This window comes from Sparus aurata, chromosome 13, assembly GCF_900880675.1.
Source record: "Sparus aurata chromosome 13, fSpaAur1.1, whole genome shotgun sequence".
Classification (NCBI taxonomy): domain Eukaryota; kingdom Metazoa; phylum Chordata; class Actinopteri; order Spariformes; family Sparidae; genus Sparus; species Sparus aurata.
In genome coordinates, this window is record NC_044199.1 from 34,077,804 (window position 1) to 34,105,135 (window position 27,332).

General features: G+C 39.8%; 2 protein-coding genes across 2 annotated transcripts in view; both read right to left on the minus strand.

The window, feature by feature from the left end:
* The window catches only part of LOC115594394 (uncharacterized), a 43,987-nt gene extending 19,334 nt beyond the window's left edge, over positions 1–24,653 (minus strand). The window contains exons 1-3 of the mRNA XM_030438455.1: positions 23,717–24,653; positions 13,573–14,053; positions 13,109–13,314 (exon numbers count right to left, since the gene is read on the minus strand). Coding sequence (XP_030294315.1) covers positions 13,109–13,314; positions 13,573–14,034 — 668 coding nt within the window. The 5' untranslated portion in view covers positions 14,035–14,053; positions 23,717–24,653. The remainder of the gene's footprint in view (positions 1–13,108; positions 13,315–13,572; positions 14,054–23,716) is intronic.
* On the minus strand, positions 21,388–23,723 carry LOC115594396 (uncharacterized). The gene is made up of 4 exons (XM_030438457.1): positions 23,236–23,723; positions 22,756–22,961; positions 22,253–22,367; positions 21,388–21,711 (listed from the first exon to the last, which is right to left on the minus strand). Exons 1-4 carry the CDS (start codon positions 23,695–23,697, stop codon positions 21,541–21,543), a joined length of 954 nt encoding a protein of 317 aa, XP_030294317.1. The 5' UTR covers positions 23,698–23,723; the 3' UTR covers positions 21,388–21,540.
* Positions 24,654–27,332: the final 2,679 nt, after the last annotated feature.

Here is a 27,332-nt window from a genome sequence, read left to right on the forward strand (position 1 = left end):
GGTTTCCTACAGTTTATGCTGCTTGGATAGGCCTTCATCTGAGGGCGACTTCCTCCTCAAAGTAGGTGCAGTGAAGTTTTTGTATCTCTCCAAGTGACTCACGCGCTTTCTGTAGGAGTGACAACACACACATATAAGACATAGACGTAACTATATAAGAGAAAAGTGGTTCACCTGACAGAATTGTTATGTCATGTCATGTAAAATACACCTTACCTGCATGTGTTTATTCAGATTTGACGGAGAGTTCTTGAACGCCAGAAGCTTGTGGTTTTTAGGTTGGCACAGGACACAGCGCATTCACCATGAATCATTCTTGGAGCCAACAACCTCGCACAGTTTTCTTAAATAAGGTCATGGAGGGGAATGTCTTGCTTCTCCAAATGTGATGCGTCGTCGTTCCCCGGTTCACTTTCTTCCTCCACGTCGCTGCTGCAAATTTTCTCTCCAACATGCCGACCGTTGACTTTCTCTCTCTAGTTAATTCTTATACGTTGTGTCATCATCCTCGGAGGTTGAAAAAGTAACAAGCCTGTTTTGACAATGTAAGCAGTAGAAAGTACAACATTTTTTTTTAAATGTGAGGAGTAAAAGTAAAATGTCGTCAGAAAAATTAATACTCAAGTAAAGTACAGATACCTGAAAAATCTACTTAAGTACAGTAACAAAGTATTTTTATGTCTTAACTTGCCACCTCTGCCAACTTCACTTCAGGCCACATTTGTGCCCTACTTGCCCTCTGTCTGACGATATTGCTTTGTGTCGTGTTTCAGATGAGACACACAGAACTCTGGTCTGGGGTATAATGGAATGTTTTCTTTGAGGAGGTATTGGTTCCTCAAATCCTTTGCTTCTTCTTTCAAGTGCTGACCTTGACAATAATGTTCCGGGTGTCCTCTTCTGATTTCCGTTTCTTCATGGTCCGATGGGGAATGAAGTAGATGAAAAAGACAAATTGAAAGTCTTTACTGTTACTTAATATCTGCATGCTCGCCTCTGCTCACAAGAGAAGTGATTGCTGATATCAACAGGGAATTAAAGATTTAATACTGAGGAGGCGTTCACTGTACGCTGTTTAAAACTGTGTTCCCAGCTGCATGTAAGTGTTTCTTTTTATCACCACAAAAAATATCATGTGATCATATGGTCACATAAAAGTCAGACCAGTTAAACCAGAGGCAGATCAGCAATGGTGTGACGGTCATGTTGAACAGCTCAAATTTATTTGCTTACCTGTTCACATCAGGTGTGGCCTCTACTCCCTTAGTACACTAATGTCTCTCTGATAAGTTGTCAACCTGTTAAAACAGAGAAGCCAAGTTCATCTCAGTAAGAGAACAGAGTGATCGACTGAACGAGAAGCTTTTATTTATCTGTAAATGTGGAGGCATGATGCCTCTGTATGTGTGATAACAAAGATAAGTGCAGGTAAAGCTGTTTGCAGCTGAATCAGACTGCAGCTTCAGAGGGAAAAGGAACAGATCAGACTGAGTTGTAGGTCTTAATGTTCTTAATCACTCTTAATGTAAATTAGTGAGACGAGAGCCCATCAGACTGTGTCAGTCAGAGAAACACTTCCTGTTACACTGGAAGGAACCTAAAAAAGAAGGAAGGGTCATTACATCACTGAATCTCTCTTTGAGGCCAGTTGGTATTGAAGTTTGTGGGAGATGATGGAGAAACACCCAACATATCTACATGTATGATTCTAATGAAGCAAATGAAAGAACACTCTTCAGAGAGCAGGTTCAAACACTCGAGTTCACAATGTAACTGCAGTCTCATCAATGATATTTGGTCGGACCGGCCCTGTTTGGTCACCATATTATCAGCCCTGTCAATCATTTGAGGGGAAACATCAGTGATTAGACTTCAAAACAATTGTCACAAAGCAAGATCCCCTGATGTAATGACCCTTCTGTCTTTGATAGGTTCTTTGTTACGCTGCAGGCCGGAGAAAGACAAGAACCAAAACCTCCAACAGCAGCTCAACTCTTCCAACATTAACCAGAATAAATAACTCACACAGTGGAATCAAACTTTCTGCCCTTCACTGTTTGTGTACAGTGTTGGGGAGTGACGAATTACATGTAATGACGTTACGTAATTTAATTACAAAATGTATGTAATTGTAATCCGTTACATTACTGGGAGAAAATATGTAATTAAATTACAGTTGCTTTTGGAAATTTCAACTTAAGTTATATTTGAAAAATCGCAGCAAAAGCTCGGATTTATCAAATATTTTGCTCTCTCTGATCATGTGCCATTCGACTCAACCGACAAACCGTACGGCGGCAGTCAGACTCAGCAGCAACAATGTCGGCGGCGCACAAGATGTTCATAGGCTGGAAATACAAAAAACACTGCATACAGACAGAAGATAAGGGCCCAAACATTTTAGTACAATGCAAAGAGTGTTTGCCGGCAGTTAAGGTGTTGTCGACGTCGAAACTGTCGATGTCGGACCTGAAGACACATCTAAAGGTACGTAGCCTGATGTAGCTGTAGCCTACGGTAACTGCAAGCACTCACATACAATAAAAGGGGAAGAAGTGTCAAACTTCGGTGTGTCTTTTATCCTAGCAGATGAAATGATGATGGCAAAGTCAGCTTTAGTTTCACATAAATTCTGATGCAAGAACAGTTATGTTATTAATGTACATTGTCCTTTTTAAATAAATAAACAGTATTATTCATATATATATATATATATATATATATATATATATATATATATATATATATATATATATATATACACATACATACATATATATATATATATATATATATATATATATATATATATATATATATATCATGAAGTAAGATGTAACCTAGCTAAGTTTTCTCAAATATGACCTCAAAGCGCCACCATGTGGTGCAATCTTTATTAGTTTATCTGAGCTTTTGAAAAGGTTAGACCCTGAGGGGTGTACTGCGAAGCCAGTTTAGTGTTTTAGCGAGCTAAAGCCAGGCTTCCCTGTATTACAAAGGTGGCTCTCTTTTAACCCGGCTAGATCACCATGGTAACTTATGCTTAGCTCATAACCTGGTCCCGACCAGGTTCTGTTCAGAGTTTAATCATAAAATCGGCTATAAAAGCGCCGCTGTTTCACTATTTAACTCATTTACAGCTGGTGTCACCTTTACTTTGAAAGTCCAGTGGAGCTGGGTCAGAACATTTGTACGGAGGGAGAGATCGCGCTGATCCGCTGTTGTTTACTTTCTCTCTGAGCGTCTCCGCCTACAGATGTTCAGCTGAGGGGATACGCTGCTCAGCTGTCGATCCGACTCGCGTCAGGAGGTCATTTATTAGGCTATAGCCTATTTACTTTTATATACAGTCAGTCACCACTGAAAGAAGTTGTGCGCTCGCAGCAAGACAGATCATTTAACTTAATGTGGCCATGAATAAATTAATTGTTTCGCCTGTTATGTGTTGCCCAAATGCAAATCTTGAGTAGGTGTACTCTGTTTTCTCACATTTAAAAAGGTCTTTGTACAGAGACAACATGAGATTTGCTTGTAGCTACAGCACCTAAAAAACCCACTGTAACCTATTTTCATACGCAGCCTCGCTTTCAATAAAACACACACTGGCATTTCATAATTACGATCAGTGAAATATATGAAAACAATATAAAACACAGTTTAAAACAACAGTTGTTGTTGCTCTAAAGCTTCATATTTAAAAGCAGCTCAGTGTAGAGCTGTCAGAAATTTAAATCAGCCTCCTCTTGTCATATTTGCAGCAACACTGTTGCTTCAGGCTGTGATCAGGCTTTTTTGTATCGCTCATACTCTCTCCATTAAAACAACCTGCTCCTCTTGGCTGAAATCAGCCCGTTGTCGCTCCATTTAGTGAGGAAGTGAGCCTCCTTCGCAGTACAGGCCTAAGGTCAGACTCATAATATATGGTTAAACCTTTGAACATATAAAAGAACAACTTTTGAACAGTTTCATCTTTATAATTTTGGTCTATTTTATGGAACATTAATGCCATCACTTATCTGGGTTGTGCTATTGTCTAAATTGTGCACATTTGTCATTGGGTCACCATGGTATCATGTTTTCCACATGCTGTACATAAATAATGCAACAAACACTTTTTTTTAAATTTACATTTCAACATGTTTTGTTATCAGCTTATTATTTGTGTAAAGAACAAATTTGTGCTCAATTCCAAAATACTGATCTATGGTCTTAATAAACTTTTTTCAGAGGAAACATCCAAAGGTCCTGTTGGAGCAAGAACCATCCAAACCGTCTGATGAGAGGGAAGATGAATCACCAATCCCTTCATCTCAACCTGCTTTAAAACAAGCCAGGCTGGCAGCAGGTTTCAATGTGTCACAGGAACGTGTCAACAAACTGGTGTTTGATTTTGTTATTGATGATGTTCAGTGCTTCTCAGTGGTGGAACAGAAGTCATTTCGGAAGATGATAGAGGGAATAAGTGGCGGGAGGAAACCTATGTGCCGAAAAACCCTGATGCAGCGCATTGAAAAAGAGTTTGCGTCTATGAAACAGTCTTTAACCTCAAAGCTGATGGATGTGGACAGTGTCTGCCCAACAGCAGACATTTGGTCGGCACAAAACCGCAGTTTCTTTGGAGTGACATGTCATTGGATTGACAAAGGCACACTTGAGAGACATTCTGCAGCTTCGGCATGTGCACGCCTTAAAGGACGTCACACCTTTGACGTTGTGGCAGCAAAACTAAATGAAATCCATGCTGAATATAACATTCAAAGCAAAGTCAGGTCCACTGTGACTGATAACCGCAGCAATTTTGTAAAGGCATTTCGTGTGTTTGGTGCAACTGAGGAGGAGTCAGATGACCACAATGATGGAGTGGAATTTCTGGATGTAGATGGTCTTTTTCAAGAAGAGGGAGATGAGGAGCAGTTTTTCCTCCCACAACACCAATACTGCTCTGCTCATACCTTGAATCTAATTGCCACAAATGCGGTTCACAAAGCAGGATCGAATGGCCCATCACGTAAGCTGTATGGAAGTTCCATGGCTAAGTGGTCATCTATCTGGAACAAAGCACATCGATCTCCGTTAGCCACAGAGGTGATTCAAGAGATTGCCAACATGCAGCTCATCATCCCGTCAGTCACAAGATGGAGCTCTGAGTTCAGGGCCCTCACAAAAGTTCTAGGGGTACCAGAAGACCAGCTGAGGAACATCTGTGACAAGCTTGGTGTCCCAATGCTTCATCCACAAGAGTCTGCATTCTTGAAAGAGTACACTGAGGCTCTGCGGCCTCTAGCTGTTGCCATTGACATTTTCCAGGGCGAGAACAAATGTTACTTTGGATTTGTGATCCCAGCTCTGCTGAGCCTCAAGGCAAAGCTGTCTGAAAAACTACCTCATGTGACTTATACAGCACAGATCATCACAACTATCATTAAGGCCATAGAGCACCGCTTTGGATCGGTGTTGGATAGTCATGAAGCAAAGATGGCGACTGCGACCCTGCCAAAGTTCCGTTTAAGCTGGCTAAGCCCTGAGAAGAGAGATGATATGAGAAGAACCCTCCTGCAGGAAGCAGTTGCTATGGAACAACAACAAAAACAACCGAGTCCTGTTGCAATGACACAGGGTGACACTTCAAAGTCTGATGTCGATTCAGATGAAAGCTTTTTTGTCTTTGATAATCCCGAATCCTCATCAGACAGCACAGCTCACAATGAAGTAAGAAAGTACCTAGAAGATTCAGATATCAATCTGAAATCTCTTCAGGAATTTCCCATTGTGAAGAGACTTCCACATTGCCCTCCAGTGCTCCAGTGGAGCGTCTGTTTAGTCATGGAGGCAATCTTTTGACGGCACCTCGAAACAGAATGAGGGATGACCACATGGAACAGGTCCTGCTGCTCCGTTACAACCACCATCACTATCCCACTGATACTATCCACTGTGAATGATGTACAGTGTGTGGACATCTGTTAGCTTTATGTATCATTCCCTTGGCCACTTTTAATTTTTGAATTGTAGGATAGTATATGGGCCTGACATGGGCAGCACCATAAATATATAATGTAGGAGACACTGCTCACACACTACTTTGATATATATATGATAATTAATCACTGGTAATTAATTTTACACTCGTAAATGGGGCACCACCTCCGTGTTTAGTTACTGGAATAATCCGGAGGACATTATTCCAAACACCTAACTATACCAGTTGGCTTGGACGGTTAGAGTTCATTCAAAATCAATTTATTCAGTCTCAATATTCTGAAGTAGTGACTTCTTTGCATGTATCCATCAGTTCTCCACATTAAAATTAAGTTCCAGACAAAGACTAACGATTATGCATGTTTATTGACTACATAATTTGGGGTAAAATAATGACATGACAATTTTAGACGAACAACAGATAACAGAAAAAGGTAAAGACTGTAATAAGGAAATTAATAACGTCGTGTGACCGTCGGTAGATGGTAAAGTTAAAGGGTCGGGTTATATATATTAAATATTATGGGAGTAATTTTTAATACTATGAGACCCTAATCTTAATTCTCTTAAATTCATAAGCTAGAAGTTAGAACTTAGACAGAAGTCGGAACTTTGACAGAAGTCGGAACTTTGACAGAAGTCAGAACTTTAGACACCACTCATTCTCACGTGTGTGGATCCAGCTGCATGAAGACGTTCAGCCGGTTTTGTCTGGGAGTCAGGAGGCACTGAAGTTTGGTGTCCTTGAGAGTTCTGGGTTGGACTACGGCACGGCGCGTCGGTCCAGTAGCCAGAGGGAAGGCCGGTACTCTGTTGAGGAACTCTTGGTCCAAAGGCCCAGCGGGGTTTCCGTCTTGGGAGCACTGGGGGCAGAGTCGGTCTCAGCTAGGAGCAAACACAGTCTCTTTCGTTGGAGACTCCTTGCAAGGCTTGATGATCACAGTCTTGAAAAAGACTTTTCTTGGTTGTTTCAAGTAGTGGTACTTATGTTCTGATTCTGAAACTAATTCAACTTCCTCTGAATCAGGCGGCGATACTTTAACAGTATAAAATCAAAAATCAAAAAAGAAAAGAATTTGTTCTATTAAAACTTGGATTAAAGTAAAACACTAAAAGTAGGGATTCAATTCGCTTGTCTTAGAGCTTGTTGCAAAAATAGAAGTAAAGATTACTTTAAAAATAAAAATAAAAATGAAAAACAAAGAAGTGAAGAGAAGAAGGAGAAGAAGCAGTGGAGAAGAGAACAGGGAGAGAAGAGAGGAGAGAAGGGGAGAGCAGAGCAGGGGGGGTCTGTTTTATGACCTGCAGCAGATGGATCAGAAGGGGCTGGCTGACAGTTTCACACCTCCTGTGATCTGAGTTGAAGCTCCCAAAAAGTTAATCTAACTTTACTATTGGATTAAATGTTTTGAAATCATGTTTTAACCTTCCCAAAACTTCACCATCTTAAAAGTCGAATTTTTGCCTTCGTGGAAAGATGCAACATGATAATGATAATTTATCATTCAAAAGAATTATAACCTGATTAAGACATTAAGCAATAAAGTATACAACATAAAACAATAAAGTATGCAATACACAGTAGGACCAAGAACTTATACATATTCCTTGTAGTTCTATCTTAACAAAACATATCAGACATTTAACTGGTAAATAACACAAGTATTACACAAGGAATGATGATCTTCAAGTCTCTCCTCCATTGACAAAGGGGAGGGGGTTTCTGTTGACCTCAAACTTATTGAATAATAAACTTCATTTGGGCTTGACAAACACATGGGAAAGATCTATTGTATGACCTTCTTACGCTATTTTGGAATCTGCAAAAATTAAGAAATTGGGATTGTAGTTTATTAGTTATTTCAGTCGTATTTGAATTTGGGAGAGAATAGAGGCTAGCAGAGGAATGTAAGACCCAGGAACAACCACGGTCGTAAATAAAAGTACGACATGTGAGGTGGAACAACACACAGATTAGGTTTCACAGCTAGCTTCCCCCACTGGAGAATGTTCCAGAGGGAGAGAGACATAGATTAGTAAGACATCTTAAATCACCACATCTATGTTAGAAAACAGTCGTCCTTCCTTCTAATGTGACCAAAGAAAACTCTATCGGGCTTGACCTTGTTTGACCTGAGGAAAAGGGGTTCATCTTCTTTGGAGGAAGAGGAACAGACCAGATGTGCTTTGTCGTTGTAAATTACTAAAAGAAGGTCTCTGGTGATCTGTTTATTGCAAGAAAAACAACATCTTCCCACTCGTGGAGAGGAGAGGATTTGCCAGGTGAGGAGGGGGCTTTCAGTCCCGTATGCTGGAAAAGGAGCCAATTTGGGTTAAAGGTAATCATGGATAAAATGGGACCACTTTAAGATGCAGAGACAAAGGCTTGTGTTCCTACAGAATGATACATAGCAAGTGCTTTAATTTAAGTCCTGCTCCAAATTTGTATTAACTGTTGAAGGTGTTGTGTGAAAGTTAACACATATGTTAAGATAATGGAAAATGCTACAGATGAATACTACAGAGCATGAGAGCAAGTGTTTTAATCTAAGTCCTGCTCCAAATTTGCACTATACTGTTGAAAGTGTTGACTGTGAAAGTTTACAGATACGTTAAGATGATGAAGAACGTTACAGTAATTGTACTGTATCCAGCTGTTCTAACAGTAAAAAAAAGTTACAGAAGTTCAGTCAGGTTGAGTCTTTTATTATGTTGTTTTTATATAGTCTTAAGTACTGCTGAAAGGTTTATCACACTATAGGTCTTAAAATGTGAAAATGGTTAACAGTTGAGAGATTTCATTCAAAATTAAGAAAAATAATCAACATGTAATGTAATTAGTTACATTACTGTAAGAAAGTTATTGAAATAGTTACACTACTATTACATTTTCAACAGGGTAACTTGTAATTGTAACCAACTACATTTCCAAAGTAATCTTCCCAACACTGTTTGTGTAACACCTTGATGTGATTTATGTAACATCATGCCACATTGTGAGTTGTATTAAGATAAATATAAGCTGTCATGTCACTGTTATGTTCATCTGACAGGGATCATAAAATACAGCAGAAGACTATGTTGGAGCGTTTTGCATCATTTAAATTATATTAGAGAGTAAGATATAATTTATTTCAGATTGCCTCGGGAGCACCACCCTTGAAGAAGGGAAAGAATAGTGATTTCAATAATTTAGTCCCATAAAAGGTACTAATATGAGTTTGGAACTCTGATTAATAATCAACTTAAGAATTACAAGCAAAATTATCACAGCCAGTAGAGTTTCAAGGATCTCGGAGCCCTTAACAGAGTAGAGGTTGTCAACATGCACTTTTGTATTGAACTAAAGATGAATTTTAAGCAGGTGTGTGTGTCTGGAGGAACCAAACAAAATGGTGGTTTGGGACTGAAAGGACTCATCATCCACTGTTTCTTTATTTTTCTGTATAATGTCGCTGAACGTAGGTCAATTACAACATAACATGATTTTTGCCTGTCTTGTCTCAGCTACAAATCCATATGGTGTTGTTATGTCATGCCATTAAATTGACAGAGACGTGGGCTGTTTTCACCCAAAAGGGGGCGGGGCCTCCACAGTCCTCTCTCTCTTAACTGGAGATATACCAGTCGCCACCAGAATCAGCAGGATTAACAAGATTTCTCTAGGTCAAATATTTTTACTTTCTACTTGTCTTTTTACTCTTACTTTCGCAGGCCTGGGCTGCAGAAATCGTGATGTGAGTTCAAGGTCGGGGACACCTGGTGACGCAGCCAGGAAATACTCTGAAGACTAGACCGTCCCATTTAACAACGGTTGACATGGTCTTCAAAGGCCCCTCTAAAGGGCTGCATCCTTCTGAATTGGGACACAACTTTTATGTGGGCTCTCAAAGCTATTTTTCCACCTGATGCCACAAAATCCATATCACTTTCTGTCGTGTTTCAGATGAGTCACATGGAACTCTAGTCGGGGGTTTTATGGGACGCGTTCTTTGAGGGGATATTGGTTCTCTAAACCTTTTGCTTCCTTTTTCAAATCTGTTAGCTTCAAGTGCCGACTTTCACAATGATGTTCCACATATCCTCTTCTGTTTCTCCGTGCCTTTATGGTCCAATGGGGGATGAAGTAGATGAAAAGACGAACTGAAAGTCTTTACAGTTATTTGATTATCTGCTCGCTCGTCTCTGCTCACAAGGGATTTAATCTCTTATCCCAACAGGGAAGTAGATTAACTACAATGGAGAGTTGTTCACTATATGCTATTTAAAACTACGTTTTACATAAGCAAATCTCCCTGGACTCAAAGTACACTCTTCAAGATAAAAGTCAGACCAGTTAAACCAGAAGCAGATCAGCGATGGTGTGACGGTCATGTTGAACAGCTCAAATCTATTTGCTCACCTGTCCACATCAGGTGTGGCTGCTACTCCCCTCACACACTAATGTCTCTCTGATGAGTTGTCAACCAGTTAAAACAGTCGAGCCAAGTTCATCTCAGTAAGAGAACAGAGTGATCGACTGTACGAGAGGCTTTTATTCATCTGTAAATGTGGAGGCATTACGTTTTTACATTTACATTTTAGGGCACTTATCAGATGCTTTAGTCCAAAGTGACTTACAGTAATTCATACATTCATACACTGATGGTGGTGGCTGCCATGCAAAGTGCCGACCAGCACATCAGGAGCAGTTTGGGGTTCAGTTACCCAAGGACACTTCCACTTGCAGACTAGGGGAATCAAACCAATGACCTTCAATCACAAGATGCTGGCTCCACCCCTGAGCCACAGCAACATAATCTTTATTTGTATGATTACAAAGAAAAAGAAAAGTGCAGGTAAAGCTGTCTGCAGCTGAATCAGACTGCAGCTTCAGAGGGGAAAGGAGCGGATCAGACTGAGTTGTAGATCTTAATGTTCTTAATCACTCTTTATGTAAATTAGTGAGACGAGAGCCCATCAGACTGTCAGACAGAGAAACACTTCCTGTTTCACTGGAAGGAACCTAAACAAGAAGGAAGGGTCATTACATCACTGAATCTCTCTTTGAGGCCAGTTGGTATTGAAGTCTGTGGGAGATGATGGAGAAACACCCAACATATCTACATCTATGATTCTGATGAAGGAAATGAAAGAACACTCTTCAGAGAGCAGGTTCAAACACTCGAGTTCACAATGTAACTGCAGTCTCATCAATGATATTTGGTCGGACCGGCCCTGTTTGGTCATGATATTATCAGCCCTGTCAATCATTTGAGGGGAAACATCAGTGATTAGACTTCAAAACAACTGTCACAAAGCAGGATCCAGTGATGTGATGACCCTTCTGTCTTTGATAGGTTCTTTGTTACACTGCAGGCCGGAGAAAGACAAGAACCAAAACCTCCAACAGCAGCTCAACTCTTCCAACACTTACCAGAAGAAATAACTCACACAGTGGAATCAAACTTTCTGCCCTTCACTGTTTGTGTAACACCTTGTAAGACACTGTTCCACCCACATTCCTTAAGAAGGCTCACCTTGATGTTATTTATGTGACATCATGCCACATCGTGAGTTGTATTAAGATAAATATGAGCTGTCATGTCACTGTCAGATTTTACAGTTTGCTCTTCTGGACCCAGGATCTTATAGGCATCTTCCCCCAGAAGAAACAAAATGTGTTGGCCAAACTTCAGCTAATGCCACAGTTGAGAAGAATTTCCTGTTTACTTGTGTCTTTGACAAAAGTTCTTCATAACTTGTTTCAAGTTTTCTGTTGATTTTTTACTTCACGCACATGCAGGAAGGTACAGAACAAAAAGCTTTACCTTGACTAAACAAAGCCATAAAACTAGCGCACAGAATCCAAAGTCCAAAAATAGAAGCAACAAAAGAAAAAGCAAACAAAGTACAAACCAGGAAGAACATCGGGCCGTGCAGATACTGTAGAGCCTGAGAGGCCCTTTCATCACCGCTTGATAATTTAATATTATAATTATTTTCATTAATATTCATATTTCATTATCATAGTTGTTGTTATTGTTGTAGCTTCTGTACATATTCATGAGTACAGATGACAGACACTTAAGTTAGCGGCTCAGCTCTCTCCAGTGGTGACGAGTCGTCAGGCCACAGTTCCCTGACTAACTCTTCAGCTTGTGGGAAGTCCTGAAATTCCCAAGGCTTCACGATTGGAGGACATGCGTCGTTGCAGTACTTGAGGTTCTGTCTCAGTCGGGCTGAATTAAACTTCAGCACCTAAAACAGAAACAGAGAAGAAGATGACGAGCAGTGATGAAGGAGTTTGGTTCAGCAGTCTGTCCACTCGTCAGAGCTCCAGGAGCAGAGGCTGTTTTAATGTTCATAACACAAACTGAGCTGACCTGCCTTCTAATAATGAAGCTTGTAAACAGCATAAAGTAACGTTGGAAGTGGAGCTGAACCGACATGTTCTCACCTCCTCTCGGCTCGGAGACAACGGACGTGTTATACAACTCAAAACATACATTTAATTGTATTTGTATTATCACAGATAACCAGTGAAATAAATCAAAACAAACAAAAAAATATTAATTCTACTGAAGCCTATTTAGTTTTTTACTTCCTTCATTAAAAAAAATATTCCCTCCCCATCACTTTTAAACAAAACCATCACTTCTAAGTGAAATACTGAGAACCAGACTGAAATAAATAAATAATAAATAAATAAAGGTACCTGTCTGTCCACATGAAGGGCAACAGCAACATGATCCCAAACATAATACTCAGGGTAAAACACCTCCTTCCTCACTTCCATCCGCTTTTCATCAGATCTCAGGACCAACTCATAGCTGAGAGAAAACAGAGACAAAGAAAAGATCTGAACCTTTGAATCATGTCAGCGATCACTGCTCTGTTACATATATCAAGCAGGGGTCCTAACTTTCCTGCAGAAAATAGCTAACTCTGCGTCGCTGTTGAGTCCTCACAAATCCCACAGCTCCTCCACCTCTGAAATGACGCTCCGATATTCGTTCTAGTTCTTTCTCTGGCTTGGTCCAATTCTCTCTCTTTACACTGCTTTTCTTCGTCAGTCTTCTTATCTCATCTCTTTGATGTGGGAAATTGTGGGACATGTTTCTACAACTTTAAGTACAGTGTTTTGTACCTGTGTGTCCCACACATGGCCTCAGGCCTCCAGATGAAGCGGCCATCTCTGTAGGAGCAGATAGAGTTTGGGTCGTCAGTCAGCAGAGGACGGTCTGAGAACAGCTCCTGATTGGCTGGGCTGTGGACCAGTATAACGTACATCACTTCCTTTTTGTACAGGACGGTCTCGTACACCCGCATTATGGGTTGAGCACCCGAGCAACACTGGAACAACAAAAGAGATGTATCAAAAATACATTCATCAAGGTTCCTGTTAATGTCCTGAAAACAACGACAGACTACATCGACTCTCCTTTCTTTCACTTTAAAGGAACACTATGTAGTTTTAGAGAAGAAACTCAGAGTTTTAATATTTACAATTTAAATGAGGTAACAATACAAACTATTGTCCATAAGTGAATCAAAAAGCTGTTCTCATTTCTTCAACTAAACTACGGACTGCTCCTTTAAGTAATCTTCTACCTGCTGGCTGTAGGCCTCCAGCAGCTCCTCCAGGGGGAAGGTGAAGCGGTACGAGCCCAGCCTGGAGAGCTCGGAGAAGGACGGGGAGGTGGCAAACTTCCCCAGGAAGCTCTGCTGCATCTGGACCTGCTCCTCCGTCCGGTCGGGGTAGGTCGTCTCCAGGAGCCTCCTCTCAGCTGATGTGATGTCATCAGGCGTCACAGCCAGACTCCACCACAGCAGAGAGTCTTCATGTGGGCCCTTGAAGCCATTTTTCCATCTGATGCCACATAATCCATATTGCTTTGTGTCGTGTTTCAGTTGAGTCACATGGAGCTCTGGTCGGGGGTATAATGGGATGTTTTCTTCTAAGAGATATTGGTTCTCCAAATCCTTTGCTTCCTCTTTCAAATCTGTCAGCTTCAAGTGCCGACCTTTCCAATAACGTTCCTCATATCCTCTGCTGTTTGTCCGTGTCTTCATGGTCCTTTACTGTTATTATCTGCTCACTCGTTTGTGCTCACAAGAGAAGTTATCTCTGATCTCAACAGGGAATTAAACATTAACTACTGAAGGCGTTGCTCTGTGTGAGACACCATGTGAGTACAGAGACAGGGAGAGACAGAAGGCCTTTGTACTGCTGTATTCATAATTATAAACTACTGTTATTAACATTGGCCCTTAGCCTCTTCTGTAATAAGTGATACACATGAAGACAGCTCTTTAAAATTAAGTTTACTTTGCCATAATTATATATTAGGTTCATTTAATCATGGGGATATAGCAAATTTAGTTTGAATACTTTTAAAACACTTTCAATCCCACTGTAAAATACTTTTACCAGTTCCATTTTCAACAGAGGACTTGTACATGTAACAGAGTATGTCTAAAGCTTGGTATTAGTACTTTCACAGCAGTAAAGGATCTAAATACTTCTTCAATAATAATCATTGATAATAATTATTCAAATTAAATTAATCAAGATTTGTAAAGCTAATACTGTTACTGACCTCAGAATTCAAGAAAACTAACTACTAATACACTACAGTGAAACATTTTAAATGATAAATTCGTGATTATTGTGCATAAATATTGCAATACAGTTGGTTTAAGATTGCCTCACACGGGGTACCATTGTTGGTATTGGTGTTAGGGCAGGTGTGGGTCATAGAAACTAATAATTATTGATAGTAATTATTCAAATCAAATTAATCAGAATTTATAAAGTTAATGCTGTTAGTGACCTCCGAATTAAAGGAAAACTAACCACTACTACAATACTGTGCATGAATATTGCAGTAAAGATGGTTTAGGATTGCCTCACTTGGGGCACCATTGGTATTATTAGTGCTAGGGCAGGTGTGGTTAATAGAATTTGAAAATGACTGATAATTGTTATTCAAAATAAATTAATCAGAATTATTTTTTTTTTATTAAATAATTACAACCATGCACCACCCTGGAATCAATATTCTGATAAAGAAATGTGATGTTCAGGACTGTACTGTACAACAGAATGTGACAAAGAGACAGTTGTGTGTGCAGTAAATGTCGTATGCTGGCCTCCCTCTTCATGCTGAAGTAGTTTATCCAGCAAGCCCAAACAATCGAGTACGTCCAGAAAAGACTCACAGGCCGAACAGGTGGCATTTTCTCTGACCTTTACTGAGGATAATATGTCGGCTGTGAAACTGCAATACAAAATATCCACAAATACAGGTTTTTAAAATGTAGCCATACAAACAGATTCATAATCACAATGACTGAAGTACAGACAACATTGATCAATATGCACAAACAGAGAAAAAGTGTAGTAGAACACTTCAAAATGAATGTAACAACATGAATCAGAACAATATCTGAGCTACATGGTTAACAAGTTAACAGCTGAGCAAATCTGCCTCTTACACATACATGGATGAGTTATTACAATGTACGAAATAAAAACGATTGTAATACACAACCAATCCTCACTAAACATATAAACAATAGAAACTTATAGATATGGACTTCTGTGGCTTCAATGACAAAACAAAATCTTTCCACAGCACAAAGAACGATGAGAATAGTCTGCAGCACCAGCCAATGTGCTCTAGTTCTCCCAAAACCGAAAGTGAAACGTAAGTCTTTCATTCAACCTTTGCGTCCACAGGGGGCAACATTGCACTGTATTAAAACATCATATAGCCTAACAGTTCTGTATATGGCATTCAGAGGCCATGACATGTCATCAGCGGTTCTCTCCTGCTTCATAAAACATATCAAAACATCAGTATAATTATCAGATGATGACTAAACATTCAGTCTTGTCACATGCTAACTGTGTTCCTGGTTCCTTTCTGGATTGTATCATCTGTGTCTGCAGGTCTGTATGTAAATACCTCAGTCACTTCACTACCTCCAGTATCTACTGATCCTTATGGTTTGGTATCTGATCATATCATTCAGTCTGGGTCAGCTCACGTACTCAGATGAGACGGCTGCCGAGCCAGAGACTAAAGATCGAGTCTGTGTTAACGCAAGTGAGAAACAGAGAAAGTCAAGTTTTAAGTTTGCCAAGATTTATTTTGTCGATTGGGTTTATCCTCAGTTTCTTACGTGATCTCTTATATTTAGAAAGTTCTTTCTGGTCACATGGGGCCTTCTAGTATCTCTATCAGTGATTTGTGGTGGTCAGTTTTCCTTTTTGTATGTGATATCTAATGTGCAACATTACTGTGGCAACATCATTTAAAAGTTGACTTCAGGAAACCAATGATGTTGTATGAGCTAAAAAGTTTGAACAAATAAAATGATGACTCTACATTTACTTTGTAATTCTGAGGTTATCGGCTCCCTGATATTTCTAAAGTCACTGTCAGATTTTACAGTTTGCTCTTCTGGACTTGACAAGCATCTTCCCCCAGATGAAACAAATCATCACACAGAAAACAAAATGTGTTTGAGAAGAAGTTCCTGTTAACTTGTGTCTTTGATAATAGTTTTTGATAACTTGTTTCAGGTTTTCGGTTGATTTTTCACTTGATGTGATTTCAGCAAACTAGATTTGGAAACACCTCATATCAGCCAATACTGAACATCTGGTGCATGTAATTATAGTAATTTATTAATTGAGTCATTCATTGATTTATTTGTTTTTGACTTTGGGCAGTTTTAGTCATGGGTATATATACACACTTACATCATATCCTGCCAATAAAGGTCACTGAATTAAACTGAAACTGAATGCAGTCTTCTAGCCGCCTCGGGCATTGTGAAACTGTGCAACACATCTTTTAAACTCTTATCTTTTCTATCTCTGTGTGGAGCGTGTTGTTAGTCGTGCATTGTGTGTGGAGCTGGTTGTAAGAGTGTGTTGATCATATCAGAGAGCGCTACTGCCTGATTGATCGAGGAGATAAAAGTTTTACTATTTGAGCTTCTGCAGAGTGAATCTTCCAGTGAGGACACAGAAGTTATGAGCTGGTGAATATTTCTGAAAATCTGAGCATTTTTATGAGGAACAAGTGTTTATGACATTTTGCTAATGTTACAGTGGGGTTTTTCTCTAGACCCAATGAAGAGACTGTGGCAGGTATTCAGGATGTGAAAGATTTTGTTTTTGCAACAGGGTACTTTATAAGGAGTAGTGGATGAGGAGGCCAGGAGAGAAAAGATCGGTGAGGAGGTCTTGTGAGTGCACAGACTTTACTAAATGTATCACAAAGGTCATGATAATCAGATTGGACTGAGGTGAGGTCACTAGGTGCTGGAGTGGCAGAAGTCAGTTGATTACAGGAGGGGGCAGCAGAGTGAAGGCAATGAGAGCGGCAGTGCACACTCCAGCTCACTGTTCTAGAAGTTGACCAGTTGCCACAGCAGAACTGTGACAGCTTATTCACTAATCAAGTGTCTGGGTGTTCCAGTAGTGAATCAAAATACCCCCCAGAAAAGTTGTCTTCTCTTAATCCAGAGATGTCCAGTTGATCCACTTCAGTCGCAGTTTTAGCCCAAAACACAGTAATTCATGAATAAATGTGGTGAAACACCGTCAGACTGAAATCACAGCTTTTATCTGCCCCAAAACTCCACAAAGTGCCATTCAACTACAACACAGAGTTACCACAGAGTATGGCTGCCATACTCTAAAATATTGATTGACACCTGATTTGACCAGTCAGGAGCTTCTGTGCCTCACCTGTGACCTGCATCAGACAACGAGTGACCGGCATATATCAAAATCTCGAATATCCTGTGACGATCAGGTCAAATCCTGATTCTCAAAACAAATTCTTATCCTTTCTTAAAACCCCAGCATTTTTTGGGGGGGAAATTAATGATCTTTAATTGAGTGGATGTTACTACATACAGTTGGATTAAAATGGATCTTTTCTAATGAGCTCTAAGATGTGTTTATCATGACGTTTGTTGTGTAAATCTTCACATTAAAACATTTCAGCCAACTGTTACATCACAACAACATGTTTAATAAGTAATATTATGATCTGCTGATGAAGACAACAAGTGAATGTTTGATTTTTAATTCAATTTACCAAACATTCACAATGTTTCCATAAATAAGGACCCAAACAGAAGAAACACATGCAGGAAGGTGAGGAACAAAAAGCTTTACCTTTATTAAATAAAGCCATAAAACAAGCACACAGAATCCAGAGTCCAAAAACAGAAGCAACAAAAGGCCGATAACAAAACAGGAGAAAAGAAAAAGCAATCCTCCCTGTCTGTAGGTGTTATGCTAATTACTCTCATGCAATCTGTCCTGTTAGGATGTTAATGAGGTAGCTTCAGCACCTCTGGAGGAGGAACAGCCAAGTTAATAGTGAAGTGACCTCGGAATTTAAATAGCATGTATGTATATAAATAGCATCAGCTGCGTCTCCTGGCCAAAGTAAAGCCTTTTTTAAGTCGGCAGGACCTCGAGAAGGCGATCCACGCCTTCATCAGTTCAAGACTGGACTATAGTAATGCACTTCATGTCGGCCTCAGCCAGTCTTTAATCTCGCGTCTCCAACTTGTCCAGAACGCTGCTGCCCGATTTTTAACAGGCACGTCCAGGCGTGAACACATTACCCCTGTACTGTCGTCACTCCACTGGCTTCTAGTTCGTTTTAGAATTGATTTTAAACTTTTATTGTTTGCTTTTTACGCCATTAATGGCCTGGCTCCCTCCTACCTGTCAGAGATTTTAACTGTCTGTGATCATGGCAGGGCGCTCCGTTCTTCTGGCCAGCTCCTGTTAGAGGTCCCAAGGTCAAGATTAAAACAGTGGGGTGATCGTTCTTTTGCTGTCACAGCTCCCAGGCTGTGCAACAGACATTCGCACCACCACTGACCTCAGCCTTTTAAAATCAAAGCTGAAGACACACTTTTTTAGATTGGCATTTAACTCTGACTAGGGTAGTCCTGCTCTTAGCTGCACTTATTTTGCCTGTTTTTTACTTTATGCACTTTTAGAGGGCCTTTAACACCCTGCAGCACTAGGAGCACTTTCTTGTGTTTTCTTGCAGCACTGTAGCACTTTCTTGTGTTTTATGTGTTGTTTTTAAATATTATTTTATTGCTTTGATGTAAAGCACTTTGGGTACCGTCTGGATATTGTAAAGGGCTATACAAATAAAATTTGATTGATTGATTGATTGATTGATGTAAGATATTTAGGGCTAAAAGACAAACTAACTACAACTACAGCAAACTACAAACCACAACTGAATATATTTGGTTAGTAATGAGTTCTGGATTAATTATTATAATTATTGTCATTATTGGTGTTACTGGTCATATTTGGACTATACTGTAATTGTTTTACAGCTGTTAGTATTTCTAATATTCATATTTAATTATTATAGTGCTCAACAGTGACAGCCCACTTTTTTAACGGCTCCGGTTCCGGAAGTGAATTTGCCATTCATTTACTCCATTGACGTTTCATAAAATCCTTAAATAAAGAGTTTTAGGCCTGGAACCAAGCCAATCAGCTAGCAGATGAATCGTGACCATAAAACATTTAATTTGGCGCAAAAAAATGTTGGAAAACGGAGAAAAAAGCAAAGGTACAAGACTGTGTACATCGTTAGCTTAACAGTAAAGGAACTACTCATCCCATAAACCATTGCGAATGTAACAGCGACGTCTCTGATTGGTGAAGCTCGCTGTTACCATGTAAATAGGCGCGTTCAAGTTGACCTCCTGCTGCCTGACTGCATCAGCGAGATCTGCTGGCGACAGCAGGGGCGGGGCTACAAACGCTGCTATGAAGTCGGACACTCTCTCTTCCCGTAGACGTGACGTGACTTGGCTGAGGTTGCGGTGTTTGCCTTCTTCGTCGGCGAAGAAGTGGAGGAAATTGAAATTCCATTAATGTTTGATTACAATCAACAACGACTGTGATCAGTTTTCTTACCTGATGCTATGGGAACTTTGCTGGCCTTTTTCTCATGTTAATCTCCTTCAGAAATTATTCAATCTGAGATGTTCAAAATAGTAGTCAACCAAAACATTTGGGCTGAGGGAATAGAGCAGTGGAACTGCTGCCGTGTTGCATGCAGACGACCGGGATCAAGACCCGTGTCAAGCCTGTCTTTTTGTAGAGGATGTGTTCATCTGATTACTTTTATATATATATATATATATATATATATATATATATATATAAATAAATATATATATATATATATATATATATATATATAGACAGTTCATATTTAGAGACAACAGAATGTGACAGCTTTGTCACAATAACAACTTCAAATTTGGATACTTTGTAATTGCTTCACTTCAAAACGGTCACACAGTGGCTCATTAAATACATTTGAACTTTGTCTATCTGGTACATTATAGTAAGTCTTGCCTAATAACAATACAATACAATTACAACAGTTATTCATTATTATGATGACAACTGTGCTTATGTGCATAATTATATCACAGCTGAGGGGAATTTGCTGACTACATTTAACAAATAAGCATAACTATAGACACATAAGATGACGCATTTTCTCATAGCAACATTTGTCACAATGAATTAAATATATTTCACTGAATGAATGAAATACAATAATCAGAACAAATGACTGAATCAGATGCCTTGTCCCGCTGCACCATCTCATCAAACACAGAACAGCTCAGGATAATTCTTTGTATTGTTAATGTGACGGGAACAGAAAGGGTTAATTAATAAGAGTGGATAGTACAGATAACACTGGACACAGCAGGTAACCACTTCACCACAAGCTGACAGAACTGAGCAGTTTATTGACGACATCTTTCAGGGTTGCTGCGTTACATGAAGGATTTTATAGGTTTATTCATGGTGACTATCCCACAGGTGCGGCCACACGGCTGCTGCTGATCTGAAAGTATTTGATATTTGAGTAGAAAAGAGGCAGAGGCCTTATGGATATGGAAATTCATCGAAACACACGTCATATACGTCAGCGTAAATGAGAGCCAATTAGGGCAAAGTCCTGACGTCATGAAGGTGGGTCTGGGGTCGCGCAGTACCTGGAGAGTAACTGCGCGAATGCTCTGCAGCAGCCTCGCTCCCGCGATAACTTAAGGTCATGTGACATCAGATGCGGAAAACCACTCCCATCCAGGTCATCGTGGACACATTTTAACCAGCATGCATCACGATTTAGGCAGCGCTGCTTGATCTTGAACTCGCCTAATGTTTACCGAACCCGCAAATACACTATAGGATTGTGGGTAGTGTAGTACTTATCCATGACATCGCGAATAAAACATGTTTTTCTTAAAACAAGATTGATATCATACAGACTTGTGGCTTCTACAGGATCATATATCATCATTTGACAATCTGATAGCTCGTGGTGAGTCTACTTCGGATGGTTACGACATTATGGCCAATAATCAAAATCTATATGCAGAATATGAATGGCATTTTCACTTCCGGAACCTCACTGTTGAGCACTATAGTTGTTGTTATTGTTGTAGCTTCTGTACATCTTCATGCTGACAGACGACAGACACTTAATTTAGCGACTCAGCTCTCTCCAGTGGTGACGAGTCGTCAGGCCACAGTTCCCTGACTATCTCTTCAGCGTCTGAGAAGTCCTGAAATTTGGCGTCCACAATTGAAGGTGTTGCTCTTTCGCAGTACTTGAGGTTCTGTCTCAGTCGGTCAGGATCAAACTTCAGCACCTAAAACAGAAACAGACAAGAAGATGAAATAGTGATGAAGGAGTTTGGTTCAGCAGTCTGTCCACTCGTCAGAGCTCCAGGAGCAGAGGCTGTTTTAATGTTCATAACACACAAACTGAGCTGACCTGCCTTCTAATAATGAAGCTTGTAAACAGCATAAAGTAACGTTGGAAGTGGAGCTGAACCGACATGTTCTCACCTCCTCTCAGCTCGGAGACAACGGACGCGTTATACAACTCAAAACATACGACATTTAATTGTATTTGTATTATCACAGATAACCAGTGAAACAAATCTAATTGAACAAAAAACGAATAATTCTATTAAAGCTTATTTAGTTTTTTAACCTTCTTGAATAACGAAATATTCCCTCCCCATCACTTTTAAGTGAAATACTGAGAAATAGAAAAGAAAAAGCTGACTTAATACATCAGATAAACACAGACAAGTTGTCCTGTGTCAAGTCAAGACCTGATTCTTTAACTTCCAAGTCAGTGTCCTAATCTATATAAAAAGTGAAAAGAATGAGCAGTGAAGGTACCCGTCTGTCCACATGCAGGGCGACAGCAACATGATCCCAAACATAAAACTCATGGCGAGAGGACACCTCCCCTGCTTCCATTTGGTTTTCATCAGGTCTCATGACCAACTCATAGCTGAGAGAAAACAGAGACAAAGAAAAGATCTGAAGCTTTGACTCATGTCAGCGATCACTGCTCCGTTACTGCAGCTATGGCAGCTGAAGAGAGCCAACCAGAAATCACATCCTCCAGGTCCTGCTTCAGCTGTGTCACTGTATTTCTCAGCTAATCCAAGATAATTTTAAAGTTGACTTATCTTAAAAAGTAGAAATTTCTGAACCAATAAAGAATTAGAAATTGTAATCTTAAAGGTAAAAAGTAACTAAAGCTGTCAAAGAGATGTAGTGGAGTAAACAGTACAATGTTTGTGTCAAAAACAAAGTATGAAAGTTTAAAGTTGGACAAAATGTTGATACCCAAGTAAAGTACAAGTAATTCAGTACTTAAGAACAGTGTTTCACACCTGTGTGTCTCACACATGGCCTCAGGCCTCCAGATGAAGCGGCCATCTTTGTAGGAGCAGACAGAGTTTGGGTCGTCAGTCAGCAGAGGACGGTCTGAGAACTGCTCCTGATTGGCTGGGCTGTGGACCAGTATAACGTACATCACCTCCTGTTTGTACAGGACGGTCTCGTACATCCGCATGACGGGCTGAGCTCCTTGGCATAACTGGAACAATAAAAAAGTTTTAGTGGAAGAGTCCTCACAAATACATTCATCAAGGTCCCTGTTAATGTCCTGAAAACACACAGACAACACTGACTCTACTTCCTTTCACTTTAAAGGAGCATTACGTAGTTTTAGAAAAGAAAATCAAACTCAGAGTTTTAATATTTACAATATTAACAAAGTAACAATACAAAATTCTGTCCATAATTGAATCAACAAGCTGTTCTAATTTCTTCAACTAAACTACGGACTGCTCCTTTAAGTAATCTGATACCTGCTGGCTGTAGGCCTCCAGCACCTCCTCCAGGGGGAAGGTGAAGCGGTACGAGCCCAGCCTGGAGAGCTCGGAGAAGGCCGGGGAGGTGGCAAACTTCCCCAGGAAGCTCTGCTGCATCTGGACCTGCTCCTCTGTCCGGTCGGGGTAGGTCGTCTCCAGGAGCCTCCTCTCAGCTGATGTGATGTCATCAGGTGTCACAGCCAGACTCCACCACACCAGAGAGCCTTTATGTGGGTTCTTGAAGCCATCTTTCCATCTGATGCCACGTAATCCATATTGCTTTGTGTCGTGTTTCACATGAGTCACATGAAACTCTGGATGGGGGTATAATGGGATGTTTTCTTTGAGGAGATATTGGTTCCTCAAACCCCTTGCTTCCTCTTTTAAATCTGTCAGCTTCAAGTGCCGACCTTCCAAATAATATTCCTCATATCCTCTGCTGTTTGTCCGTGTCTTCATGGTCCTTTACTGTTATTATCTGCTCACTCGTTTGTGCTCACGTTTGTCTCTGCTCACAACAGAAGTGATCTCTGATCTCAACAGGGAATTATATTAACTGCAATGGAGAGGTGTTCACTGCACGATATTTATAACTGTGTTTTACATAAGCAAATATAGCTGGACTCAAATTACACTATTCAAAAAGACCAACATGCTGCTGTGTGTGAGTGTTTTCTTTTCATACCAAAAAATAGATCATGTGGTCACATAAAAGTCAGACCAGTGTTGGGTTTGACACTGAATGAAACAATCACAATAAGACACGGACTCAGAGTTTGTCTTTCTTTGCAAAGGGGAAGCACGGAGGTCAGCACTGTGCGTCTGACCATCAGCGTTCCAACAAGTTCTTCCCCATGCACACCTTTTATTGTCATACATTTGGGCGTGATCGCATATGATTGGTTCTTACAAGATAACAAGTTGCAGAGTGTTGCTATGCAAGATTCAGGCACATATACATTTCTGTGGTTAATGAGGTGTAACGTAACGCTCCCACCTTCTTTGTTTCAGGCATGTTCTGTGCTTTGCACGACATACATACATACATAGACAGTTGTTATTCACACATAAACAGTACAGCTTCACCCTGTGGTTGAACAGCAAGACGCTGTTCCTCATAGCATTTGTCCACTCAGGTGACCTTGTAGCTTTCTGCTGACAGAGCAAGAATGTTGATTAAATACAAAAGCTATGCGAGAAACTGATAATATCTTGGTTACATTTTTCCAACATTTCCCTCCTGTTTATCAGTTTTGAACTAGCTTTTTTTCAGACATTTACTACCTGTTATTCACAGTTTCAGTAAGGTCATCATTGTGCTTTGCAGTGGTGGACAGTAACGGAGTAAATTTACTTGAGTAGTGTACTTAAGTACATATTCAGAAGATTTGTACTTTACTTGAGTATTAGATTTATTTGGTACTTATTACTCTTACTTGAATACATTTCCAAGACAAATATTTTTACTTTTACTCGAGTTAATTTCTAGGAAGGCTGAAAAGTACTCGTTACTTTCAGGTCTGCTCTTTTTTTTTTTTTTCTAAAATACTATTGGACACAAGCTGTGTTTGTCAAAGAAGGAAACCTATCACAGTGCACACTCTCCACTGGGATCTACGTAAAAGCAGATATACTTCATCCCTCCCCATAAGGATACCACCAAAGTAGCCGCGCTCTCGACTGCGTTTGTCAACACAAAACCGCGACAATGAGGCGCGGCAAGATGGCGGAGGGAGCAGACGCGATGTAAACTGCTCCGAGTGGCAAAACCTTCAAAATGTAAATACGGTCTCAAAACTCACAAAACTCGTCTCTGTTCGATGGGAAAAATACTGAAGTCAGGTTAAAGCCGCTCAACTTCCAGTAAGTAATCCCGGACAATTCACAACACAAAGTCTACATGGCTAAAGCTAATATCAACGCTAAAGCGCGTGCTCTCCTACAACACGACTACTGCAGTCCAGAGAACATGGAGACAAACGCCAAAGGCACAAAAAACTATCTAGCATCGCCTTCTAAGCCACCAGCTCCGCAGAAAAAACAAAAAGGAGAGGAGAGCACGTTTGCAGGAGCCCGTGCTGAAGATGCTTCAAACGCTGCTATCCTGGCTGCAATTGGGACACTTCAAAACATGATGGAGGACTTCAAAAAAGAACAAAAACAAAACACGCTCACCATGGCCAGCATCGCAAAAGCAGTAGAATTTAACTCGGCTGAAATCAAAGAATGCAAAGAAAAACCAAAGAGTTGGGAATAGAAGTGAAACAACTCAAGAAGAAAAACACAGAGCTGGAAATGAGAGCTGCAGAGTTGGAGAGATACAAAAGAAGATGGAATGTAAGACTAAATGGCCTGAAGGAAGAAAAAGAAGAAAACACACGTCAGATCATCAAGGACATCATTGGAAAGATCGTGTCACACTGGAAGGAGAACATGGACTTCATCATAGACTCTGTGCATCGTCTAGGACCATACAACGCCGACCGTCCTCGCCAGATCATCATGCAGTTCACTGGAAGACACTTCAGAGATGAACTCTGGCGTACTACCAAACATCACTCAGTCTGCAAGGAGCTCAACATTCGCTTTGCAGAAGATCTCACCAAAGAAGACAGAGAGGCCCGAAAAGCTGTATGGCCAAAGATTGAACAAGCAAGGAAGGCAGGTCTTAAGACTATGTTCCGAGGCCCCCATGCCTTCATCAATGGACAGAGAGTCACACCATGATCAATGTAACATGGGATTTCTAATCCTACAAGCAAGTGAGTTTTGATAAGCAAATTGACATGCTAAAGGTTTTGCTACCATAATAGGTTAGTATTCTTAAATAACACCGTATTCTTGTTTCTAAAACAGTTCAGTTAATTCATCTCAATTTCTGTTTGTTTTGAGTCATATGTTCCAGTTAAAAAATGATATTTCTCTGATGTCTGTTAATGCAAGGGGTCTAAGAAACATGACCAAAAGAAAAAGGTTTTTTTTGTTTTGTAAAGGGAAAAATGCTAATATTATTTTTTTTACAAGAAACGCATTCCAAGATAGAAGACATCACTCTCTGGTCTAAACAATGGGGAGACGAAGTTTTTTTCAGCCATGGTACTTCAAGATCAACAGGGGTCGCCATCCTACTAAAAAATTTCAAAGGTCAGGTTATTTCTCATATGGCAGATGTTAATGGTCACTGGCTAATGCTCATACTAACCCTTGACGATTTCAAATTCATCTTAATCAATATTTATGGGTACAACGGGAGCACTGAAAATAAAAACCTATTAGAACAAATTGGCTTACAATTAGATAATATGAAATCAACATACTCAACTGATAACGTTATAATAGGTGGTGATCTTAACTTAGTCCATGATGGATTTTATGATAAATTTCCTACTAGATTCTCTGCAAGTCATCCAAACAACACGTTTATAAACTTCTGCAATGACCAAAGCTTAACGGATGTTTGGAGACATTTAAATCCAGGAATATTTGAATTCTCATGGTTCAACTCCAATTATAAATCCAGAATTGACCACTGGTTAATTGCAACCCACTTGCTATGCTATGATATCAGCTCTGATATATCTGCTGCTCCACTTACTGATCATAGTGTTATCTATCTATATGTGAAACCTAACAACAGTAGAACTTGCTCTAACAAATATTGGAAATTTAACTCTAGCCTAATTAAAAATAAAGATTACTGAAATTGTAAACTTGGAAGAACTAACAACGGCCGTTAAAAAATGGGAATTTCTTAAATATAAAATACGCCAATTTACCATCTCATTCAGTAAACAAATTAAAAAAGATTTAGAGAAAAAAGAACTAGACATTATCAAACAATTAAATGTTTACTGCAATAAACTCAACCCTATTGAAGACGATAAACAGAAAATACTAAATCTTCAACCTAAACTGGATGAAATGTATATTCAAAGAGCACAAGGGGCTTTCATTAGATCGAGAGCTAAATGGATAGAGGAGGGGGAAAAAAACTCTGCATATTTCTGTGGTCTTGAAAAAAGGAGACATGGAAAAAATAACATCAGTTCCTTGATAGTAAATGATATAGAAATCACAGAACCAAAATTGATCTC